The sequence below is a fragment of the Pelophylax lessonae genome (assembly GCF_965119305.1).
Source record: "Pelophylax lessonae genome assembly, chromosome: 1".
Taxonomy (NCBI): Eukaryota; Metazoa; Chordata; class Amphibia; order Anura; family Ranidae; genus Pelophylax; species Pelophylax lessonae.
The window spans coordinates 458,249,679-458,273,319 of NC_138768.1; the positions used below are offsets into that span (position 1 = coordinate 458,249,679).

General features: G+C 45.0%; 1 protein-coding gene across 1 annotated transcript in view; it reads left to right on the top strand.

Moving 5' to 3' along the window:
- INSR (insulin receptor) overlaps nt 1–23,641 on the top strand; it is a 318,524-nt gene that overhangs the window by 207,078 nt on the left and 87,805 nt on the right. Inside the window, exons 4-6 of the mRNA XM_082270578.1 lie at nt 6,740–6,888; nt 18,106–18,250; nt 22,034–22,248. Coding sequence (XP_082126704.1) covers nt 6,740–6,888; nt 18,106–18,250; nt 22,034–22,248 — 509 coding nt within the window. The remainder of the gene's footprint in view (nt 1–6,739; nt 6,889–18,105; nt 18,251–22,033; nt 22,249–23,641) is intronic.

Genomic DNA, 23,641 nt, shown 5'->3' on the forward strand with positions numbered 1-23,641 from the left:
ATACCTCCTTGGCCATGCCGGAACTTCCAGAATTACTGGTTTCCCCTCTAGCTGGATCCTGCGCAACAGATGTGGTATCAGCTGCACCGGAGTAAAGGCATTAATCGAGGAAAACTCCTCCCAAGGAGCCACCAAAGCATCCACCCCGACTGCGAGTTGATCCCTGGTCCTGGACACAAATCTATCTAACTTGTTGTTGAACCTGGATGCCAACATATCTACTTCTGGGACCCCCATCGTAGGCAGATCGATTGAAAAATCTTGGGATGTAAGGACCATTCACCTGAAAACATCTGTTGACAGATCAAAAAATTAGCCTGCCAGTTCTCTTTTCCTGGAATAAACACTGCTGTCAGGCATGGCACAAACCTCTCTGCCCAGGAAAGGATGATATCCACCTCTTTCTGGGCTGAGCGACTCCTTGTGCCTCCTTGATGGTTAACATATGCCACAGCTGTGGCATTGTCGGATTGCACCCTGACAGGGTGACCCCAAAGTCTGGGCGTCCAGAATCTCAGAGCCTGACTGAGTGCACGAATTTCCAAAATGTTGCTGGGGAGATAACTCTCTACCCAAGACCATTTCCCCTGGACAGTAGCTTCCTCCAGAACCGCTCCCCAGCCGAAGAGACTGGCATCTGTGGTCACTACCTTCCAGGTCACTGGAAGAAAGGATTTCCCTTTGACCAGATTTCTGGTCAACAACCACCAATTCAGACTCCGCCATATCCTTGGTACCAGAGACATGGGTCAGTCCAGGGACTGAACTTTACCGCTCCATGCGGACAGAATGTTGATTTGCAGGGGTCTGCCGTGGAATTGAGCATAGGGAATAGCCTTGAATGCGGACACCATCTTCCCCAGTAACATCATGCAAAGACTTATAGAAGGATATCTCAGCCTTACTATGGACCGAATCTGATCCTACAGGTCCGAGACCCTCCTTGCTGGCAAGAATATCTTTGCCTGCACCTTGTCCACAAGAAGACCCAGGTATTCCAGACACTGGACCGGCTGTAATGCTGACTTTGCTAAGTTTAGTATCCAACCCAGACGTTCTAGAAATTGCACTGTCTGAAGGACATTTCGGCACAGAGCCAACGCCGATCGATCTATTAGTAATAAATCATTCAGATATCCTATTACAGATATCCCTCGTAATCTAAGAACAGCCAATATAGGAGCTAGGATCTTTGTAAACACTCTTGGCGCTATGGCAAACCTGAAGGGCAGGGCCACAAACTGAAAAATTATGGTTTCCTATCTCAAAACTAACAAACCTTTAATGGGCCTGAAATATAGGCAGATGAAGATATGCATCCTTGATGTCTATGGATGCTACAAATTCCTTTCCCTGTAGTGTGGCTATGACTGAACGACTTGACTCTATGCGGAAAGAACAAACTTTCAGAAACTGGTTTAAAGCTTTGAGATCCAGAATAGGTCTTACATCAGTGCTTGGTTTGAGGAGTATGAACTGGTTTGAGTAAAAACCCTTGTACCTTTCGTTCTCTGGAACCTCGGTTGTCACTCTTTGAGCTCTCAGCTGGTCCAATGCCTGAAAGAGAGTCTTTCTTTTTAGGGGATCTGATGGTATACTTGACCTTACGAACCGAGGATGCGGGAACACCCGGAAATCCAGCTTATATCCCTGTGAAATGGTAAAGGAACAAACCAGTTGTCTTGAATGGACCCCAGCCATACCCCTGAGAACTGCCGAAGCCTTTCCCCCCACCCGGGTGAGTGGGGGCGCCCCCTCACAGAGAGCTTGGAGGAAGACTTGGCTGACCTCTGGGCCCAGGGCTTTTTCTGACCCTGCCCTGAAGGCTTGGATCTGGATGCAGACTACCTGGAATTAGAAGCACAGGTATTATGAGTGCTGTGGATTTTAAAGGAAGGACTCCTGCTCTTCCTCTTTACAGGTAGCAATGTACTCCCAACCCCCAATCGAGATCTTTTGGATATACTTATCCAGACTATCACCAAAAAGGCATTCACCCTGAAAGGGGAAGCTAGCCAATGATCTTTTACAAGGTAATTCCGCAGACCAGCTCTTCAACCAAAGGTTTCTGCACATATGCACTGTCATCAGAGCAAATTGTGACGTTTGCCTTATGGGGTCCGTAAAAGCATTACTGCGAAACAAAGTGCGAGGCAGATCTGACAGATCTTCCATAGACTCCTTGAGAAGGAACGGTCTTGGACACTCGCTTTATGCAGTCTTTCAAAGACTAACACACTCCTATGGCTGCTACTAGTGATTATATTGCAGAACCTTCAACTGCAAAGGAGGTCTTCAATAAAGACTCCCAACTTTTTATCAACTGGATCTTTAAACACCTGGGCATTATCCACAGGGCAGGGTAAACTCTTGTTAACCGAAGAAATGGCCGCATCCAGAGAGGGAACTTTCCATTTCTTAGTTAACTTTTCCTCCAAAGGATATAACAATGAATACCTTTTAGGAGGAACAAAAATCCTATCAGGGTGATCCTAATCATTATACACGTCTTGCTCCAAAAGCGGATGTATGGGAAATGTCAGAGGACTCTAAGGAGGGTGCAATGAGCCTAGAGAGGAAAAAGAGGCTTCATTTGTCTCTAGGGGAGGAAATGTATATTCAGACCGGACCATCTCAGTAAGAGACTGAATAAACCATCTCTGGGATTTAGAGGCTAATAGAGACTCCTGATTACTCCCTGGAAATGGAAACTTCATCTTGACCTTCCATAGGGTCACCATCAGCTACATCTTCCACATCCTCTGCCCAATCCTAAACGGATTCAGGGGGTGGCTCAGGAGAGGGGGATATATCCTGTTTCTTTCCTCCATGTGGTGCTGCAATCATGTCAGCAATCCTACCCTGCAGGTTGGCTAATGCCGACGCCAAATCGTCCTTCGTGACATAGGCTGTGGCAGAAGTACACTGAGTAGCTACTTTTCCTGACTACCGTAATGGCTCAGATTTGCTAGACGCCTCTGGCTTCTTAGGAGGAGTAGCAACAGTGGAAGCACTAGGACCTTCAAGGCCTCACGGTGGCATCATAATGCCTTTTCCACCTATGCTCCCTCCAGCCCTTTTTCGGGCAGACATTTCTTTATAGCAAGACAAACTTGAGGTACTAATTTCGAAGTGTACTGAAGGCTTGTGCCAAGCTTATACAGTCTAATGCACACAACACTGATTATCCCCAGATACAGGACCTGACTGTGCCAATAACATAAACCCACAGTGACGGCTGCTGCTCTATGTCCCTTTCAGCCTGTGACAGAGGCTAGTGTGTTGGAGACAGTTCCTTGCAGAATGCACCCTTTTATGCATGTGGTGCGTGTTGTCCAAGTGCATGCCAAATTGCGTTAGAACATGCCAACCACGCGGTGTACGTCTGAACTTGAAAGGTGAAGATTCCCCCGCGTGCACGAATAAGCCTACGCCATAGACATGCGATCAAGGCAGAGACAAACATGCGAACGCTTATGCGCCAGGGCGAAAACAACAAACAATGGGGTGAGAGCAGCTTAGGCTGAATTTTGTTATTCACAGCTGATACTTTTGAAGTGATCAGCTCAGGGTAAGAAACAGTGTAATAACAACATATTTTAAACATAATTTTGCATAATCCTGCTACAATAGATGCAAATATAAGCAGAAACTCACTTGGCACAAGTCTCTGTAATCTTATTAAAGGGAACAGTGCATAAAATATTTACAATTTGCAATCTTTACCTTCTTAAGGTTTGTTTGCTGCGTAAATATTAAAATGTACCAGTCCCGCTGCAGGAATCTGCTATAAGCAAGAATCCAATCTTCACCTATCACGGCGAGCTTTGTCTTGGAGACCTTCAGGGACTGGGTCCCCTATATAAGAGGGGCCACGGCCTTGAACCTATAGAGCACACTGCACAGAGCGCCTTTGGGGTTTGGTATTCCAAGGGTCCGCATCCCAGGGTCCAGCGCCTAAAAAATGTGGTGTGAGTCTCTTGGGGTTTCTCCTTGCTCCTTTTCGGTGGCTCGGATCTTAACCTTCCTTTAATGGGGGGTTTAACAGAAATTGGCCTTGAGTACCATTCAAGGGCCAGGGGGCGGCTTTGGGGGTCTTCTTCCAACGACCTTTCGCCACACACTCCCTGGTGCGTACCTTTCTTCATGGTGTCTGACATTTGGTTCCTCCAGTGCGGGCTCTGTTGCCGCATTGGGATCTAAGGTTGGTGCTTTCAGCTCTGCAGAATCCTCCTTTTGAAAATATTCTGTAGTTTCCCCTGCTTACGTGGTCTCAGAAGGTGTCCTTTTTAGTGACTTTCACTTCTGCGCACAGGGTGTCGGAACTGACGGCATTAACCTGATGACCTTACCTGGTGATTCACAGGGATAAGGTTGTTCTTCGCCCCTTTCCGTCATTCCTTCCAAAGGTTGTCTGAAGACATTGTGTTGCCTTCCCTGTGTCCCAGGCCTAAACATCTGAAGGAAATTGCCTGGCATGCCTTGGATGTGGTCTGGGCAATTAGGGTGTACCTGGCAGCTACAGAGTCTTTCAGGAAGTCAGACTCTATTTGTGCTCACAGATGGACTTCGAAAAGGGTTCTCTGCTTCCTTTGCGACCATTTCCAGATGGATCAGACAGATGGTGGTTCAGGCCTATTCCATCAGGGGTTAGATTCCTCCCTTCCCCGTCACGGTACACTCTACTAGGGCGCTTAGTGTCTCCTGGGCCTTCCGTCGTCAGGCGTCAGTGACGCAGGTTTGCAAGGCAGCCACTTGGTCATTGGTGCACACTTTTACAAGGTTCTATAACGTGGATGTGTTGGCATCTGCGGATGCTTCCTTTGGCTGCAAGGTTTTGCAGGCTGCTGTATAAGAGGACCAAATCCTTTTTGAGGGTGTATTGTTTTTTTCAGGTGGGCTCCGGTTGTTTGATTGAGCCCCTGTTGCCTAGTTGGCTAATGTTTAGCGTTGGGCATTTTTGGTTGTTCCCACCCCTCATGTTTAACACTGTTTTGGGACATCCCAATGGTTATGAATACCAGTTGTTTCAATGAACGAAAGAGAAAATGGGATTTTTAATTTACTGTAAAATCCATTTCTCTGATGTTCATTGACGGCCACAGCACCCACCCCTCTGTGAGTTATAATTCTCCTGACACTGCTTGTTACAAAACTGAATGGCTATAGCAGAGAGGGAGTATGCTCCCTGGGACTGCCCATGGGTGTAGCCAGGAATTTTTTTCTGCCTAGTGTCCTACTCCTGTAGTGGGCAGTATAACCCAATGGTTATGAATAGCAGGAGCTGTGTTCGTCGATGAACATCAGAGAAAATGGATTTTACGATAAGTCAAAAAAAACATTTTTCTCATGCAGAAAAATGCAGCTCTGCACTGAAGTGTGAACTGCCCCTTAGGCCCCATTCACACCTCAGCATTTGGTAGCTTGAAGCTCAAAGATGCAAAATGCTGGAGGAGAAAAAAATCCACTATTCTCTATGGAAGATGGGTTACATCTCCACTATAATCGCCTGAAGCTAAACAAGTTCTGGAGCTTTTTTTGTAGCTCAAATTGGGCAGATTTGTGTTTTTCAAGCATTTTTTGTTCCATAGAAATGCATGGAAAGCTTGATTTGTGCATTTTTTGTGTTTTTAGTGTGTTTTGTCATGCAATTCTGAGCGTGTTTCTGCTAAAATGCAATAATTAATGGTAAATAATAATTGAATATTAAAAAATGAAATACAAAAAAATAACCCCTATCTCTAATCATAACTCTTAACCCTAACTCCTAACCTAACAAAATAAACAACAAGTAAATACATAATGATAAATAAAATCAATAAATTAACCCCTAACCATAACCTTTACCCCTAACCCCTTTACAACAACAAAAAAAGTTAAAAAAATTACATTCATAAAAATAAATGTGGAAGAAAAGCTAAAAACAGAGCAACAAATGATGAAATTGATTATATTTTTTGACTAATTAAAAAAAACGCTGTACTAAAACCCACACAAACGCCTAAAAAAAAAATTAAAAAAAAACTCAGAGCGTGATGATCACACGTGAATGCATCTTTAGTGTGGCCTAAAATAAGTTATGAATAGAACAGGCGTGTGACAGCTTTCCTTTGTCCATGGAGCACACAGTGGCTTCAAAAGCGGCTATGGTGACCGCTCCATTAGGCCTCTCTCGCAGATGGAAATGTATCCACTTCAGTAGGGATTATCCAAATTTTGATCCATGTATGGGCAGGCTGGTTTTTCAGAAGTAGATCTACACTGCTCAAAAGCCACCTCTGGTTTTTTCACAAAGGGAAGTGCATGTTGTAAATGCTCCAAAAAACGTGCTTTGGAGCATTTGGCACTCACTCATGAAGCATTGCAATTTAATTCAATAGAAGCAGCGGGTTTTGGCAAAGCCTAGAGAACACAACGTTGTAAAATTCTTGACCTGACAAAAAGCAACACTAATACGCAGATGTATACCTGTTCCCTGCAATTGTTTTAAATACTTAGCATGTTGGTAGGGTGTATGGGAGCTTAAAAACATGTTTAAATAGTTTTTTTTTTTTTTGCATCTTTAAGCTCACTGTTATTGTGTTTACCGTTATCTTACTGTTTTTTTTCTGGGTGGGTTTTTGGCAGTATTTCATTTAAAATTGGTAGCATGAAGCTTGGAAATATTTCATATAATCATAGATTTGCAAGAATTATTTAATTGCTTTATGTAAAAAGGCTATCCTTTTTGTTTTGGCAGCTTAACATGTGAGCCCTGTGCAGGACCCTGTCCAAAGATATGTTCAGCCCATGGTAAGGAGAAGGTCATAGATTCTGTTACCTCAGCACAAGAACTTCGGGGTTGTACTGTGATTAATGGGAATTTGGCCATCAATATTCGGGGAGGCAGTAAGTATTATTGCATCCTGTGATATATTTAAATGCTAATCTTAAATGCTAATCTTGTATTTTTCCTTTCTAGAACAAAACTTAATGTCAGTAATGCATATTGGAGGTGAATTGGTTTAGCCTTAGAGTTATACACCACATTCCTTGGGTCCTATTGAATTGGGCCTAGCATCAGATTCTATGTTTTCCGTTTAAGTGTATCTCTACCCAAAAACCTTTTGAGAGAGGTGGAACAGGATAGAACAGAATTTTAGTGCAGCCTTTGTGGGACAGAAATTTTTTAATACAGACTTACCTGTAAAATACATTTCTTGAAGTACATCACAGGAGACAGAGCCATAAATCATAACATATGGGTTATATAGCCACCTACTGGTGAAGGACACTGGCAACCAATCAGAAAGGATGTCCCCCTATATAACACCTCCCACACAGGAAGTACAACAGTTTTGTAGCAAGCAATAAAGACCCCATAGAAGAGGGGAGGGACCTGTGTCCCGTGATGTACTTCAAGAAATGGATTGTACAGGTAAGTCTGTATTAAAAAATCCATTATTCTCCTCGAACATCACTGGACACAGAGCCATAAATCATAACATATGGGATGTCCCAAAGCAATGCATCTGAGGGGAGGGGGACACCTACAAAATACCACCATCTGACCACCAAACGTATTACACCACTGCCTGCAGAACACTGCGGCCAAATGCAGATTCCTCCTGGGTCCCAACATCCACTCGCTAGAAACGAGTGAACATATACACCGACGACCAGGTCACGGCCTTGCAATCCTGAGCCATAGAGGCTTGATGGCGATGTGCCCAAGAGGCACCTACTCCTCTGGTAGAATGTGTTTTTACAGGAAAAGATGGAACCTTGCCTTCTAAATCATACGCCTGGGTAATAACCTGGCGAATCCAATGAGAAATCGTAGACTTAGATGCTGGCATTCCCTTCTTGGGCCCTTCTGGCAGCACAAACAAGCTCTCGGTCTTATGAATCCGAGCTGATTTCTCAAAGTAAAACTTAAGTACACGCATTACATCAAGAGAATGCAATAACCTGAGTGAGGATCTGGAAAACAGGAAGGTAGTATAATGTCCTGATTCAAATGAAAGGCGGACACCACCTTGGGTTAAAAACCTGGGTGTGGACGTAGACTCAAGCAACCAATCAAGAATGGCTCTTTACAAGGAGCTGCTAGTTCCGATACCCTTCTAGCTGAAGTTATCGCAATCAAAAAGACCAGTTTTCTGGTCAAAAGAACCAGGGGAACCTGCCCCAGAGGTTCAAAATGCTGTTTTTGTAAAACTGCCAGCACCAAATACAAGGTCCCCAGGACACAATGGTGGCTTCACAGGAGGAAGCAACCGTAACATTCCCCGGACAAAGGTCTTGTCAAGATAAGAAAATATATTAAAGACTTTTACATTACATATTCATTATATAGTCTAGAGTTCCAATGAATGGGAAACGATCAGTTTTTAGGAGAAAACTAATAAGGCTGAAATTTGCCCTTTAACAATGCTCAAGGCTAATTTCATATCTAACCCTGCTTGAAGGAAAGCTAGACTGTACAGCAGGGTGGAATATCGGACCTTGAAAGAGTAGGTCCGGACTCAATGGCGAGACAAGGCCTCGTCCCTGCCAACCTTTGGATTTGTGCATACCAAACCCTCCTCGGCCATGCCAGAGCTACCAGAATTACTGGTTTCTCCTCTAGCTGGATCCTGCCCAACAGACGCGGTATCAGCTGCACCGGAGGAAAGGTATAAATCAGGGAATACTCCTCCCAAGGAGTCACCAAAGCATCCACTCCGACTGCGAATGGATCCCTGGTCCTGGACATCAATCTCCTCAACTTGTTGTTGAACCTGTATGCCAACATATCTACGTCTGGGACCCCTCAGCGTAGGCAGATTGATTGAAAAATCTTGGGATGTAAGGACCATTCCCCCGGAATTATCAGTTGACGGCTCAAAAAATCTGCCTGCCAGTTCTCTATTCTTGGAATAAAAACTGCTGTCAGGCATGGCACAAACTTCTCTGCCCAGGATAGGATGATTTCCACCTCTTTCCTGGTTGCTTGACTCTTTGTGCCTCCTTGATGGTTGATATAAGCCAGGGCCGTGGCATTGCCGGATTATACCCTGACAAGGTGACCTCGAAGTCTGGGCTTCCAGTATTTCAAAGCTCGACTGACTGTTTAGATTTCCAGAATGTTGATGGGGCGACGTCTCTCTACCCAAGACCATTTTCCCTGGACAGTGGCTTCCTCCAGAACCGCTCCCCACCCCTTTTCCAGATATCTGGTCAACAACCACCAATTCAGACTGACGTACTCTAGGTACCAGAGACACCGTCCAGTCAAGAGATTGAACCCTTCCAGTCCATGTAGACAGAATGCTGTTCTGTAAGGGTCTGGCGTGGAATTTAAGCATAGGGAATTGCCTCTAATGCGGATACCATCTTACCTAGTAACATCATGCAAAGACATATAGAAGGATATTTCAGCCTTACAACAGACCGAACCAGATCCTTCAGGTCTGTGATCTTTCTTGCTGGCAAAAATATTTTTGCTTGTACCGTGTCCAGATATTCCAGACGCTGGACTGGCTGTAATGCTGACTAATGCTGTAATGCTGACCTTGCCAAATTCAGTATCCAACCCAGATGTTCTAGGAATTTTACTGTCTGGAGGACATTTTGGCTTGGAGCCGAAGCCGATCGATCTATTAGGATATCTGGACGATCTATTACTATTACAGATATCCCTTGTAACCTTAGAACAGCCAATACTGGAGCTAGGATCTTTGTGAACACTCTTGGAGCTGTGGCTAACCCGAAGGGCAGGGCCACAAACTGGTTTTCTATTGCAAAGCGTAGAAACCGTTGATGAGCCTGGAATATAACCACGTGAAGATATGCATCCTTGATGTCTATGGATGCTAGAAATTCCTCTCCCTGCAGGGAGGCTATGACTGAACGAATTGACTCCATATGTAAAGTACGAACGTTGAGAAACTGGTTTAGGGTTTTGAGATCCAGAATAGGTCTCACATCCCTGCTTAGTTTGGGGATTAAAAACCCCTGAAACTTTCGTTCTCCAGAACCTCCATTATCACTCTTTGAGCCCTCCGCTGGTCCAATGCCCGAAAGAGAGACCTTTTTAGGGGATCTGTCGGTATACTTGCGAAAAGGTGGAGATAACCCAATTGTCTTGGATCGATTCCACCCAAACCTTTGAGAACTGCAGCAGCCTTCCCCCCACCCAAGTAAGTGGGGGTGCCCCTTCACAGAGTAGGCTTAGAGGAAGACTTCCAAAAAAAAAAAATCAGTATCTCTTCTGCGCTCAAGTGGTATGCGGGAAGGTAAATGTTCTAGGTGGTTTTCTGGCACAAACAAAGCAGTCTTGCTGCCCTCCTCAGGACCAAGGGTATCCAAAAAGCACTGTAAGAAAACAACAAGAGAAGGGCGCACGACCTTGTGCGTTACCACTAAAATGTTTATTAAAATCAAAGATGGGTAACGTACAATATACTCACAAACATAGGATATGTACAAGCATGTAGGAAATGGGAACCGCTTACCTCTAGAACACTTCTCTACTGCTGGATAGCGTGATGGCATCCACAAAAACCTGGTATGGCCTACGCGTTTCAAGGGAGGACCCTCTTCCTCAGAGCCAAAATTGCCACTGACCCACCATACACTCCCAAGATGTTATATAGCCAGTATGCACCGCCCACACCACTCCGCCCCCCCCCCCCTGGAAGGGGCAAAAGTCAGGGACAGGTGTAGGTGTAAACAAACTGGGGTGCGTGCCCCAATGTGCAGGTGCATGTGATAGGCGGTTTTCATCACATAGTATGAGTATTGGATACAGACAGCCATGGATAGTAATGGTGGAAGTGGCCCAATAGCACAGCGTTATTGCTTGCGATTCAAGAGAAAGAAATAAATGTACAAATAGATAATAAGTATTGCTAAAAAATCATGTTGAAAAATATAATAAAATCAAAAATCAACAGTGATTAATCGATCAATGTATGATCCTGTGGATAACATATTTAATGACAGACAATTATGCTAAAGATCAGAGAAGACCAATATTACAAGCAGGGGTTAAAAATCATACATTTTCAAACATTGTTAAAAAAAATAATGCCACAAACTCATGCCCTGAGAAACAAACAATGGAGGAAAAGTAATGGTGTGCCTGCGCTGTATAATGCAATGTGGATGCTGCATTATTCCCATCCCAATGTGTGCACAGTGTATCACTGCACCACAGAAGTCCATTGAAAAATGGTTCTCACATGGAGGCCATAAATGCTGCTGGGTGGGGGCTCCTTAATGCTGGTGGTTGCTCAGGAACAGAGGAGTTGATCCAGGCAAGTCCAGTGCTGTTTTCTGCATTCCAAGCCGCATATAGCAAGCCTGGAACGCACGCAGGACCCGCAAATCCGAAAGTGCGGGCGGACTTGCGTTCCACGGACTTTGTTCAAACCATTCACCAGAAAATGATTTCTGGTGAATGGTTTGAAGTTGAACGCAGTACACTCAGCATTGGAATTACTTTAAATACAAAGAAGATTTCTTTCAATCACATCACAGATTTATAGTTTATTTTAGGACTATATTTGTTCAATACTTAAGACATTTTTGTACATTTATCACCGCAAAGCGCTACACACCATTTTTTGTTTTATTGTCATATCTGCATGCTCCGAGTGTAGAGGATGCTGATCAATAAGGATGGGAATTGGTCCGTGGTGACACTGGGCAGGGGAGGCCTATGTTAATGAGCAGGGGTGGCAGCAGGAACAGTATAATATGGTGACAAGTTGTTAGTGAGGGAGGGTATTGGTCAGCTTGGACAGTACAGTCTGGCACCTCCCTCACTATGTCCAGTCCCCTCAGTGTCCCCCCCCCCCCCCATGGCACCCTCACCTGGCTGTGCCGCTCTCCTGGCTCTCCTCCAGCTCGGCCTCATTGTCCTCCCCCAATACACAGCTCTAGCTGGCTACCCCGAACCCTCCAGGGACCAAGGTACTGATGGGTCCGGTCTCCTACCGGAGCTCCGTGCTCCACAGGCCCGGCCGCCACCACTCATTAGGAGCAGTGCCGGCATGGATAGGCTGAGCCGCCTCTGCCCCCTCCGTGTCCACACAGCGTAACTTTCTGTTGGCTGGTGAAGGTGTGGGACGATGAGGGGAGAGAGAAAGGGATTGGTGGAAGGCGGCACCACATAGATGGCCTAGTTTGAAAGTCTTCTAAGCCGCCATTAAGATGAATGTGAAGGGGGAGGAGCCGGGATGACATCAGCGCAATCGCGATTCAGCTGTTCTCCACATCGATGCAGAATCGAGCAAGGCTGAATCGCGATTCATCGATGCGCTAATTATTTTCAACACCCCTACTGTGCACACATTGGGATGGGGATATGCAGCATCCACATTGCATTATCCAGCGCAGGCACACCATCACTATTCCTCCATTGTTTGTTTCTCAGGGCATGAGTTTGTGGCATTATTTATTTTTAATGATATTTGTTTATGTATGATTTTTAACCCCTGCTTGTAATATTGGTCTTCTCTGATCTTTAGCATAATTGTCATTAATTATGTTATCCACAGGATCATACATTGATCGATTAATCACTGTTGATTTTTGATTTTATTATATTTTTCAACATGATTTTTTTAGCATCATTTATTATCTATTTGTACATTTATTTATTTATCCTGCATCACAAGCAATAACGCTGTGCTATTGGGCCACTGCCACCTTTATTATCCATGGCTGTCTGTATCCAGTACTCATACTATGTGATGAACACCGTCTATCGCATGCACCTGCACATTGGGGCACGCACCCCAGTTTTTTTTACACCTACACCTGTCCCTGACCTTTGCCCCTTGTGGGGTGGGGTGGTGTGTGTGGTGCATACTGGCTATATAACATCCTGGGAGTGTATGGTGGGTCAGTGGCAATTTTGGCTCTGAGGAAGAGGGTCCTCTCTCGAAAAGCGTAGGCCATACCAGGTTTTTGAGGACGCTATCCAGTAGTAGAAAAGTATTCTGGAGGCGAGTGGTTCCCATTTCCTACATGCTTGTACATATCCTATGTTTGTGACTATATTGGATGCTACCCATCTTTGATTTTAGTAAACTTTTTAGTGGTAATGCACAAGGTCGGTGTGCCCTTCTCTTGTTGTTTTCTTAGAGGAAGACTTGGCTGATCTCTGGGCCCAGAGCTTTTTCTGACCCTGCCCTGAAGGCCTGGTTCTGGACCCAGATGGTTGAGGCAGTCGCCCCGTCTGGAATTAGAAGTGCTGGGAATCTTAAAAGGAGGACACTTGCTCTTCCTTTTCACAGGTAGCAAAGTATCCCCCCCCCCCTGATCTTTTGGATATACTTATCCAGATCATCACCAAAAAGGTGTTCTCCCTGAAAAAGGGAAGCCAGCCATTTTTACATGGTAATCCCCCCAGACCAGCTCTTTTAACCAAAGGATTTTACGCATATGCACTGTCATCAGAGCAACTCATGACACATTTGCCTTTTGGAGTCTGTAAGAGCACTCCCTGCGAAACAAAGTGCGAGGTAGATCTGACAGATCTTCCACAGACTCTCCTTGAGAAGGAACTGTTTTGGACACCCGCTTCATACATCTTTTAAAGACTGACAAACTCCTATGGCCGCTACTGCTAGTTGTATCGCAAGTTTTTGCAACCACAAAGAAGGCTTTCAATAAAGATTCCAACTTCTCATCTGCTGGATCTTAAAAAACCTGGACATTATCCACAAGACAGGTTAAACTCTTGTTAATTTGAAGAAATAGCAGAATCCACAGTGGGTATGTACCATATCTTAATAAACTTCATCCTCCATAGGATACAATAGTAAAAAACCTTTTAGGAGGACTACGAGGAGGGCGCAATGAGCCTAGAAAGGAAAAGGAGACTTCAGCTGTCTTTAAGGAAGGAAATTTGTGTCCAGACCGGACCATTTCAGTAAGAGACTGAACTGTGTGTGAAGTAACCTTGATACAGGATAACTTATAGCGCTTTCTCTATTTAAAGTGCAGATATTTGATATAAATTATATACAATCATAATATTTCAGAAAAAATTGTACTTGTATTACTTTAACATAAGTACTAATTTTTCTGAAATTTTAAAAGATTGAATATAATTGATATCAAATATCTGCACTTTAAATAGAGAAAACGCTATAGGTAATCCTGTATCAAGGTTACTTCACACACAGTCACTAGCACTTTACTATAGCAGCTGCATCTCACCCCCTTAGTAATAGCTTTTTTAATTTTTTTTTTGTTTTTTTTTTTTCTAGCTCACAGGTTGATCCATTGGCGCGGGGGATATACCACCAGTATATCATACCTCTGCAAGAGACTAAACTAACAATCTTTGGGTTTGAGAGGCTGACAGAGACTCCTCTGACCCTGACTCCCCAGAAGTGGAAAACTCAGCTTGACCTCATAGGGTCATCATCAGCTACTTCTTCCACATCCTCTGCCCAATCTTGATCTGAATTCAGGGGGTGGCTCAGGTGAGGGGAATGTATCGTGTTTCTTTCCTCTTTGTGATGCTGCAATCATGTCAGCAATCTTACCCTCAACGCTGGCTAATGCCAATACCAAATTGTCTTTAGTCAAGTAGGTTGTTGCAGAAGCACCTAGGGTAGCCATTATGCCTGACACCATAATGGCTCAGATTGGCTAGTCACCTGTGGCTGTTCAGGGGGAGTAGACACAGAGGAAGCACAGCTAGGACCTTCAAGGCCTCACAATGGCATCACCATGCCCCTTCTAACTGTGCCCCCCCCCTCCCTCTTTGGGGCAGACATTGCTTCATAGCAAGACAAACTTGCAGTACTAACTTCAGTGTACCCAAGGCTTGTGCCAAGCTTATACAGCTCATCACACACAGTACTGATTATCCCAAGATACAGGACCTGTTTGTGTCAGTAATCATACACTCACAGTGACTCACGCAACCCAGCTGCTGCTGCTCTGTGTCCCCTTTAGCCTCAGCAGAGGCTAGTGCGTTGGAAACCGTTCCTTCTAAATCACGGCCATTTATGCTGTACTGCGCATGCGTGACGTTCACACCAATTGCGTTTAAACATGCCCTCCATGCGGCATACGCCTGTACTTAAAGGCGAAGATTCACGCACGTGTGAATAGGCCTTCAAGGGAGGAGACGAACATGTGGGCGCTTATGCGCCAAGACGAAAACAGCAACTACATGGGGTGAGAGCAGCTTAGGCTGAATTTTGTTTGTCACAGCTGATACCTTTCAGGTTATCAGCCCAGGGCAAGAAAACAGTGTGATAACAATAGGCAAAGAAATAATGTTTATACAAACCTTGCATCATCCCACAACTGCACAAGCTCATATAATCACAATTGAAAGAAATAGCACATTTAATTCCTGAGTAAAAGCCAAAGCTTTCAACAAGATGTATTTTGTATAGCTTAACATCCACAGTCTCATGCACACATTGGTTTGTTACAGCTGATACCTTTCAGGTAATCAGCACAGGGTGAAAACAGTTTGTCAGAAAACCAAGCACGGAAAAAATGCCTAACAGGATGTATTTTGTCTAGGCTTAACATCTATAGTCTCATGCAGAGACTCGCATTGCACTCTGTTATCTTTTTAAAGGGAACAATGCATACAATATTTACAATCTGCAATTATGCCAGCAAGTTTTACCTTCAAGGTTTGCTGTATGTGTAAATATTTTAAATTAGACTCACCGGTCCTGCTGCAGGATTCTGTATGAAACGGGAATCCTATCTTCACCCATCACGGCAAACTTTGTCTTGCCGACCTTCAAAAACTGGATCCCCTTGTTTTAGAAGGGCTACAGCCTTGGACCTGTAGAGCACCCTGCACAGAGTGCCTTTTGGTTTTGGTATTCCAAGGGTCTGGATCCCAGGGTCCAGCGCCTAAAAAGGACAGCATTACAGGCAAAACCTCGTATCTGCTTCCCGAGGCTCAGGTACCATCTTTTTAGTCCATTGTCTGTTTTGGATTGATCTCATAGCTAAATCCTTAGATTCAGGGATCTTTGATCAGGGTATGTAGCATATCTTCTTTGAAGAGAAATGTGGAGAGACTCTCTACAGTGACCATCACCTTTAGACACTGGCGAAGAAACTGAGGTACTTTCTGTGTGGGAGGAGTTATATAGGGGGACATCCTTTCTGATTGGTTGCCAGTGTCCTTCACCTGTAGGTGGCTATATAACCCATATGTTATGATTTATGGCTCTGTGTCCCGTGATGTACAAAGGTAAACATGTTTGTGCTGAAACATAGGGTGAGGAAAAATATTTAATTGGAGACCTTTGTTTTGGTGACCACAATATAAGTGGGGATTTTTTTTAAATTTTACTTTGGAGAGCGATCCGGTCATTTACTGTTGTGTCACTGGGACAGAAAATGAAGGAAAATATCTCCAAATGGACACATTTAGCAAAAAAAAATATCTTCAAAGAGTATTTGTGCCTTGGAAGACGAAAGGGCACCATAGGCAACTGAAAAATAATATGAAAGGTAAAGTAACACACTCCTGTCTCTAGAACAGGGGGTCAGCCAGCCATCAATCGCAATCTACCCGTTGACCGTGGGCAGCCAATGGGTAGATCGCAAGCATGGCCCTGCTTCCCCCAGCCTCTGCTGCTCTCAACTTCACTGCAAAGCAGAGAGCAGGAGGCAGAACAGTATTGGACTGAAGGAGTAAGCAGGAGCTGCCACAGTTAACCTTTGGAGTTACCTAGCAGATGATTGGTTGCTAGGGTGCTGGACGGTCCTGCTCTCCATCCAGAACACGTCAGGTAGGAGAGTGCCTTGGGGGGGGGGTGATGGTGTGAAGGGGACAGAGGATACTGCTTTGGGGGGGGGGGGGGTGCAGAGGGGCACAGGACACTTTGGAGGGGGGGAGGGACCCTACACTGGAGTGGGGGTGTAAAGGGAGACAGAGGACACTGCTTTAGGGGGGGAAGCACAGCAAACTGCTATGGGGGCGGGGGGGTAGGTGACATCATAGTGGGATGGGGGTGATGTCAGAGTGGCAGAAGACACTGCTTTGGAGGGAGGGGGGCGCACACAGAACGCTACACCATAGTGGTGGGGGTGGGGGGGCAGAGGATACGATAGTGTGAGAGGGTGCAGAGGACAGTACTGTGAGGGGCATGAAAAAAAATTACATGGAGTGGCAGAGGACACCAATGTGGGGGTGGGGGGAGGGCAACGGACACTACTGTGGAGGGGGCAGAGTACATAACTGTGGGTTTGTGATCATGTGAAGGGGTACAGAGGACACTACTGTGGGGGGTGATGTGAAGGGGGGAAGAGGATACTACTGTATGGGGAGCTTGATAGTTTTATAGTTTTCTTTTCTTTTTTTTTTCTGTTTCAAGTATATTATTGAAGAATGCATATAACTAACAACGTTTGACATACAGAATAATGAGAAGAAGTGTAAAGATTGGTAACAGAGTAAAATAAACAACTGTTACTACAGATAAATTGTGAGGGTTGGTAGACAAGGGGCGGTAAGATGGGTGTTCATGAGAGAGTGATGACTAGCGCTGCCAACCCACAGGCACCCTGGAAAGGGAGCACGCTGTGCCAAGGCGGGGAGACGCAACCAATCAACTGTTGTACTGAAAGGGAACAGTTCCCAAGTTTACAGTACCCTGTGAGAAGGGGCAGGGGGGTGAGAGGGACCTCACAGGTATCCAACCAAACAGGAGAAACATGGGTTACAGTCAGGCAGAATGAGGGAGTAGGTTGAGCACAGTAACCATTAAGCTGTCATGGGAGCCAAACTGAGATGTTGTAGGTGCTACAACATATGTATGCATTTTTTTTTTTAATGATGGGGCGCTGCCCTGCCAACCTTCACCCCCTCCTTTCCTGGGGCTCTATGATTTCCTCCATGATGTCCACGTAGATCTCAACCTTCCCCTGCTCTAGAACATTTTCATGACAAACAGCCTGATAACATGACTGATATTCAGAGAGATCCTTAAAAGCACTTGAGTGAAGGGAAAGAGCGTTTACAGAGTTTATGGTGTTCTGTTTTAAACATGTTTTTGTTCCAGCTGACAATACTTCTCTCCACTCCAAACATTACTCTAATTTTTACTTAATTATTATCTTTTTTAATTTTCCCAGATAACATTGCCACAGAGCTAGAAGCAAACCTTGGTCTCATAGAAGAGATTACTGGATACCTTAAAATTAGACGTTCTTATGCTTTGGTATCCTTGTCATTCTTCCGTAAGCTACGCGTAATAAAAGGTGATACACTGGAAACCGGGTGAGTGTCCCTAATTGAGATACATGGTTAGATTTCTGGGCTTTTTGAAGATGTTTCCGTTTAATTCATACTTGTGACTTTTTTTTTGTCTTTTGTTCATTGACAGATCTAACTATTATTCAGAACCATAGGGTTATATTGCCCCCTACAGGAGTAGGACATGAGGCAAAAAAAAGACTTGGCTATGCCTGTGGGCGGTCCTAGGTGGTATATTCCCCCTCTCTATACGTCTTCGGTTTTTTTTCTGCCTAGTCAGGATTAAGAACCTATTTTCCTGCAGGGATCTCTGGTCCTGGCAAATTTTTCCTTTTTACATGGCGTTTTTTTTTTCTGTTTTTTTTCCTGCAAGATCTACAATCAACTGCCGTACTGGGCGACAGGCTGTATAATCTAGATTCAGTGGTCACTCCAGTCTGGCCAACAAGCGTGCGCAGACCACAGCTCCACACTAGGTTGCCCGTGACATAGCCCCACTGGACGGGGGCTGACCTGCGAGTTAAACGCCTCGCGGGGTCGCATACGACTGTGTCTCGGCCTGAGTCGCAGCGTTCCTCTTGGCTGACAGCTCCCCGTTTTTACGGCGAGGAGGTTCTGTCTGCAGCAGTGCCCGGCTGGTTACTGATATGGCGAGTAGTTTTCCCACCTCTCCCCCTGGAGGGTTTTGGGGTAGATGCGGGCACCTCCCTGGGACGGTCAGACCTGTGTGTTCCCCTCTGACCCCCTCTGGATGTTGTCATCTGACCACCCCCCCATTTGGGGTAGTGTGGTGGGCTGGGATAGTGACTGGGGCTGGTGTGCTATACTGTACCAATGGGGCCGGGGGGCGCGCTGGTGGGAGCTGGACTTCTCGACTGGGGGGGGGGGGCACTGGCTACTATGGAGGCCCTGTGCCTGGTCCCCCCTTTCCTTGCTGTTACTAGTCAGGGCTCCAGGGATCTTTGTCGTGGCCTATGTGTTTCAATGGCGGGCGGCCATGTTTGTGTAGTCAGGCGGACATTTCTCTATCGTTCTTTGATGGACACAGTCTTCTGATCTTCATATCAGTAGGGTTATGCTACCCCCTACAGGAGTGGGACACTAGGCAGAAAAAAGTTCTGGCTATGCCTATGGGTAGCCCCAGGGGGTATACCCTCTCTCTCCCTGCTATAGGATGTCAGTTTTTAATCTGCCTAGTCAGGAGTAAGGACTTAGTTCTTTGCTGGGAGTTTTTTTTCTAGATAGTTTTTTTTTCTAGTTAGCTTTTTCTTCTGATTTTTTTCCTGTGAGATCTACAAGCAACTACACTGGATATATAGCTCCAGTGGTTACCCCAGCCGGCCAACGAGCGTGCGCAAACCTTAGCTCCGCGCTGGGTCGGCCGCGGCATAGTCCCACTGGATGGGGACTGGCCCGCGAGTTAAACGTCTTTCCAGGTCGCACATGACTGGGTCTAGGCCCGAGTTGCAGCATTCCTATTAGGCCGACAGCCCCCCCCCCCCCACACTTCAGCGGAGAGGGGTTCTGTCAGGAGATGGCGCCGCCTGTTCGTCGCTGACGATGGACGAACGATCGTGTGTGGGGGGGTTCTACCTGTCACTCCAGGGCCCACCTTCCACTCGATCCTGTTCAGGAGGCTTGGGGGTCCCCAGGAGGGCCTCAGTAGCTCCACAGGGCCGCCATTTTCTTGTAGCCCATGTACTCTGCATGAAGCGGCGGCCAACTTGGTACATCTGGCGCCATTTTTCAGTGGATTTCTGATAGGAATCACTGAATGGGAGTTCCTGGAGGCGTTTGTGGGTGAAGCCCCTCCCTATACCCTGCTGGACCTCCAGATCTTTCTGGATCGAGATCGCTGCTGACACGTGCTGTGCAAATGTTATGGGCCTCCTGGTTCATCTTTGGTGTAGGGTGGTGAGTCTGGAGGGTCTCTCTCTCTGCGGGGGGTCTTCAGTACGCGTTGCCTGACCTCTTGGGGACGCTGTAGCGTGGTGGGATGTTTTTTGAGAAAAAATAAACTCTTTTACAACTTTTTGATGACGGGTTCCCCTGGTGCAACATGGACCCTACAGAACATGTGTCCCCAACTGACCCCCCTCAAGGAGGCCGCAGGGCCCTCCGGATCCCAGCTGTCAATAGATGCACTTTCGGCGGCCCTGGAATCGCTTGTGTCCCGGATGGAGGTGGCCTTTAAAGGGTGAGGTGCTAAAAAACGCCCTCCGCCTACCCCTGCCTGATCTTATGTCTCAGATTCTGAGTCTGACTCAGCCACCGCAGACACGGGTCTCCCTGCCAGGTCTGTTCCTTTGCGCCCTGTCTCCTCCGACAGTAAGGATGACATTTCTACCTCCACTACCGCGTAAGAAAAGGTGAACGCACTGGTTGTATCTGTGTGTGAGACCCTAAAAATGGAGAATGCGACTGAGGCGCAGGTTACATTTGGCACTCACAAGCCATCCAGATCGGCAAAGGTTTTTCCCTTCCCCACGTATTTTGACACCATGCTCAAAAAAGAATGGGACCGCCCAAAGCGTTCCCCTGGGGTGCCTAAGCGGATTGCTAGACGCTACCCTTTTGAGGAGTCCCTTATAAAGAAGTGGACTGTGCCACCTACGGTGGACCCTCCGGTTTTAAGACTGAATAAAGCGACCATGATCCCAGTGGAGGATTCCCCATCCTTTAAGGATCCGGCAAATAGAAAGGCGGAGTCTGTGGCCCGCAACATGTACTCCCTGGCGGGCTCTGCACTAAGATTAAGATGAGCAGGCACTGATGGGCACTGACTGGCAGCACTATGGGCACTGATTGTGGGCACTGTGGGCACTGATGGTGGGCACATTGTTTTTTTTTTTTTTTACCTCTGTAGTAATCAGGGCACTGGTGATCAGTGCCCTGATTACATTCCACTGTGTCCCCGACGGCTGATCGGTTCTCCTCCTTCCTCACACTGCAGTCTCCGTGTGAGGAAGGAGCGCTGGCGATGAGAGATGATCTCATATGTTTACATATGAGATCATTTCTCATTGCATGGGCCGATCACGTGGTAAATGGCCGCTGTGATTGGCTGTGTCCAAGGGACACGGCCAACACAGATTTTCCCCGATGGGCGCTCGCGGGAGCGCACGGGGAGACTGTCTCTGGGAGGCCGTATAAAGACGGCCTCCCGGAAATTCGAGTTCGCGCTGTAGCCGTACTTCGGCTATAGCGCGGATGGCAAGAAGTTAAATACCACCAAAAGTAAGCTCTATCTGTATCAAAAAATTATAAAAATCTTATATGGGTGCAGTGTTGCATGATCGTGCAATTGTCATTCAAAGTTCGACAGCACTGAAAGCTTAAAATAGGCCTGGGCAGAAAGGGGTGAAAATGACTGGTATTGAAGTGGTTAAGGGCAGGTTTGCCTGGAGGGAGTCTGGCTAGCATCACAAGGATCCCCAGGCCTAGCAACAGCTATGCTTTCAGATAAATAAAGCAGGAGTTTGGGGTCTTTAAAATGACAAGACTCAGAACTCCAAACAGAGCAGACCTAATGCAGTGATAAGAAGGTCAGTCTGATTGATTTAGAGAAAGGGGACAAATCTCAATAGACTTGTCTTTTTCTTTTTTTTTTTTTAACCCGACTATATATCTAAATAAAAGTAGCTGCTTTCTTTCCCACATTGAGAATCCTAGAGTATGTTAGAAAATAATTTTGTCCTATATGTTGTGCTGCTGATCATAGACATTTTGGTATTTGGATAAACATGCATTGTAAACGTTGTGATATAATTAAATAATGACCATTTTTATTTTTTTTTTGGAATGCAGTGATTATGCCTTCTATGCACTAGACAATTCCAATCTGAGACAGCTTTGGGACTGGCAGAAGCACAATTTAACGATTCTTAAAGGAAAACTCTTCTTTCATTATAACCCTCGCCTCTGTCTACAAGAAATTCAAGAAATGGCCAGAATTACTGGAGCTAAGGATCGGCAGGACAAAAATGAGATTTCAACCAAGACTAATGGGGACCAGGCATCATGTGAGTATATGTTATGTTAGCAATAACTGTAATTATGTAAATCTAGCGATACAGTCACAAATTTGATGTTAAACAGCCGCGATCTGTCATCCATCTGACCGTATGCTCTGCAGGAAATATTCAGGTGAATCACTAAATGAATCTGATATGACAAAATTTATTGTATTAAATATGGAGATTTGTAGAATAGCCATTAGGGACCACTGAGTTTCAGTGCAATAGGTTTCTTTTCAACTTTAAGCAACTGTTCAGATAAAAAAATTGGCAAGCACAGCTTAGTGTACAATCCCAGTCTGCCTGGTGCAGGAAGGAGTTTACTCACTTGCATATAAAGGGGAGTTATGTCGCCCTGGGCCAGCCAATCAAGATAGCCAAAGATTAAAATATAGAACATATAGTGTTCAAAAAATGTTTGGGACTTTATATGAGATGGGGCCAGTTTACAAATGATGATGTAAAAAATAATTCATATACACATGCACAAAACAAGTATAGAATTAATTAACATCAGGTATTTATTAATATATCCATGGCAATTAACATCACAGTACAAATACAATGCAAGAGCAGTAAACAAACATACAAGGTATGTATATATAAAATCTGATGAAACCATACACAATGATAAGGACAATAAAAGGATTTTCCAGACAATTGTAGTTGGGATGAATAAGGAAGGGTTATATGCATGATGGAGCTTGTAAATAAAGATTGCCTCATAAGCTCAACGCGTTTCGTGAAATTAATTTTCACTTCCTCAGGAGCAGGCATGATTTAAATATCTAAAAAGACACATATACATAGGTCATATTGCATCCAATGAAAGGATATATTTAAGAATTATTGAGTAAGAAATATAACTTACACATAGGTACTAACTGTCAATGAGGCTGTGAATCACCCGGAAACAAGTCCAGAGTGGGAACTGAGAGCGCGTTATCCCCGCACAAGGCCAAAGCGCAAGGTCCATATGTGTAGTGAAGATCTCAATAGCAGGTCTTAAAGGGCTCAGCTTGGTAGTCACGTAAAGCTGTATAAAATATCAAACCGATAGTATATATTAGGGCTGCAACTAACAATTAATTTGTCTGTCAACTAATCTATCGATTATTTTTACGATTAGTCGACTAATCTAACGATTATTTAAATTTTTTGTTTTTTTGCTTAATCTAGTGTTCTTTTGCTTAATCTAGTGTTCTTTCTTTGATTAGTTAAATAATCCTTTGAATAACTTTACAAAAAATGATACGTACAACTTCTAATATAATATTTCAACTTTTATTAAAGTTTTTCCAAAAAATACTTCAATGTGGTTTAAGTTTCAGTGGCAAAAATAAAATGTAAACAACACTTTAACATCAGGCAGGAATAATGCCATTAATTCAAAACCAAA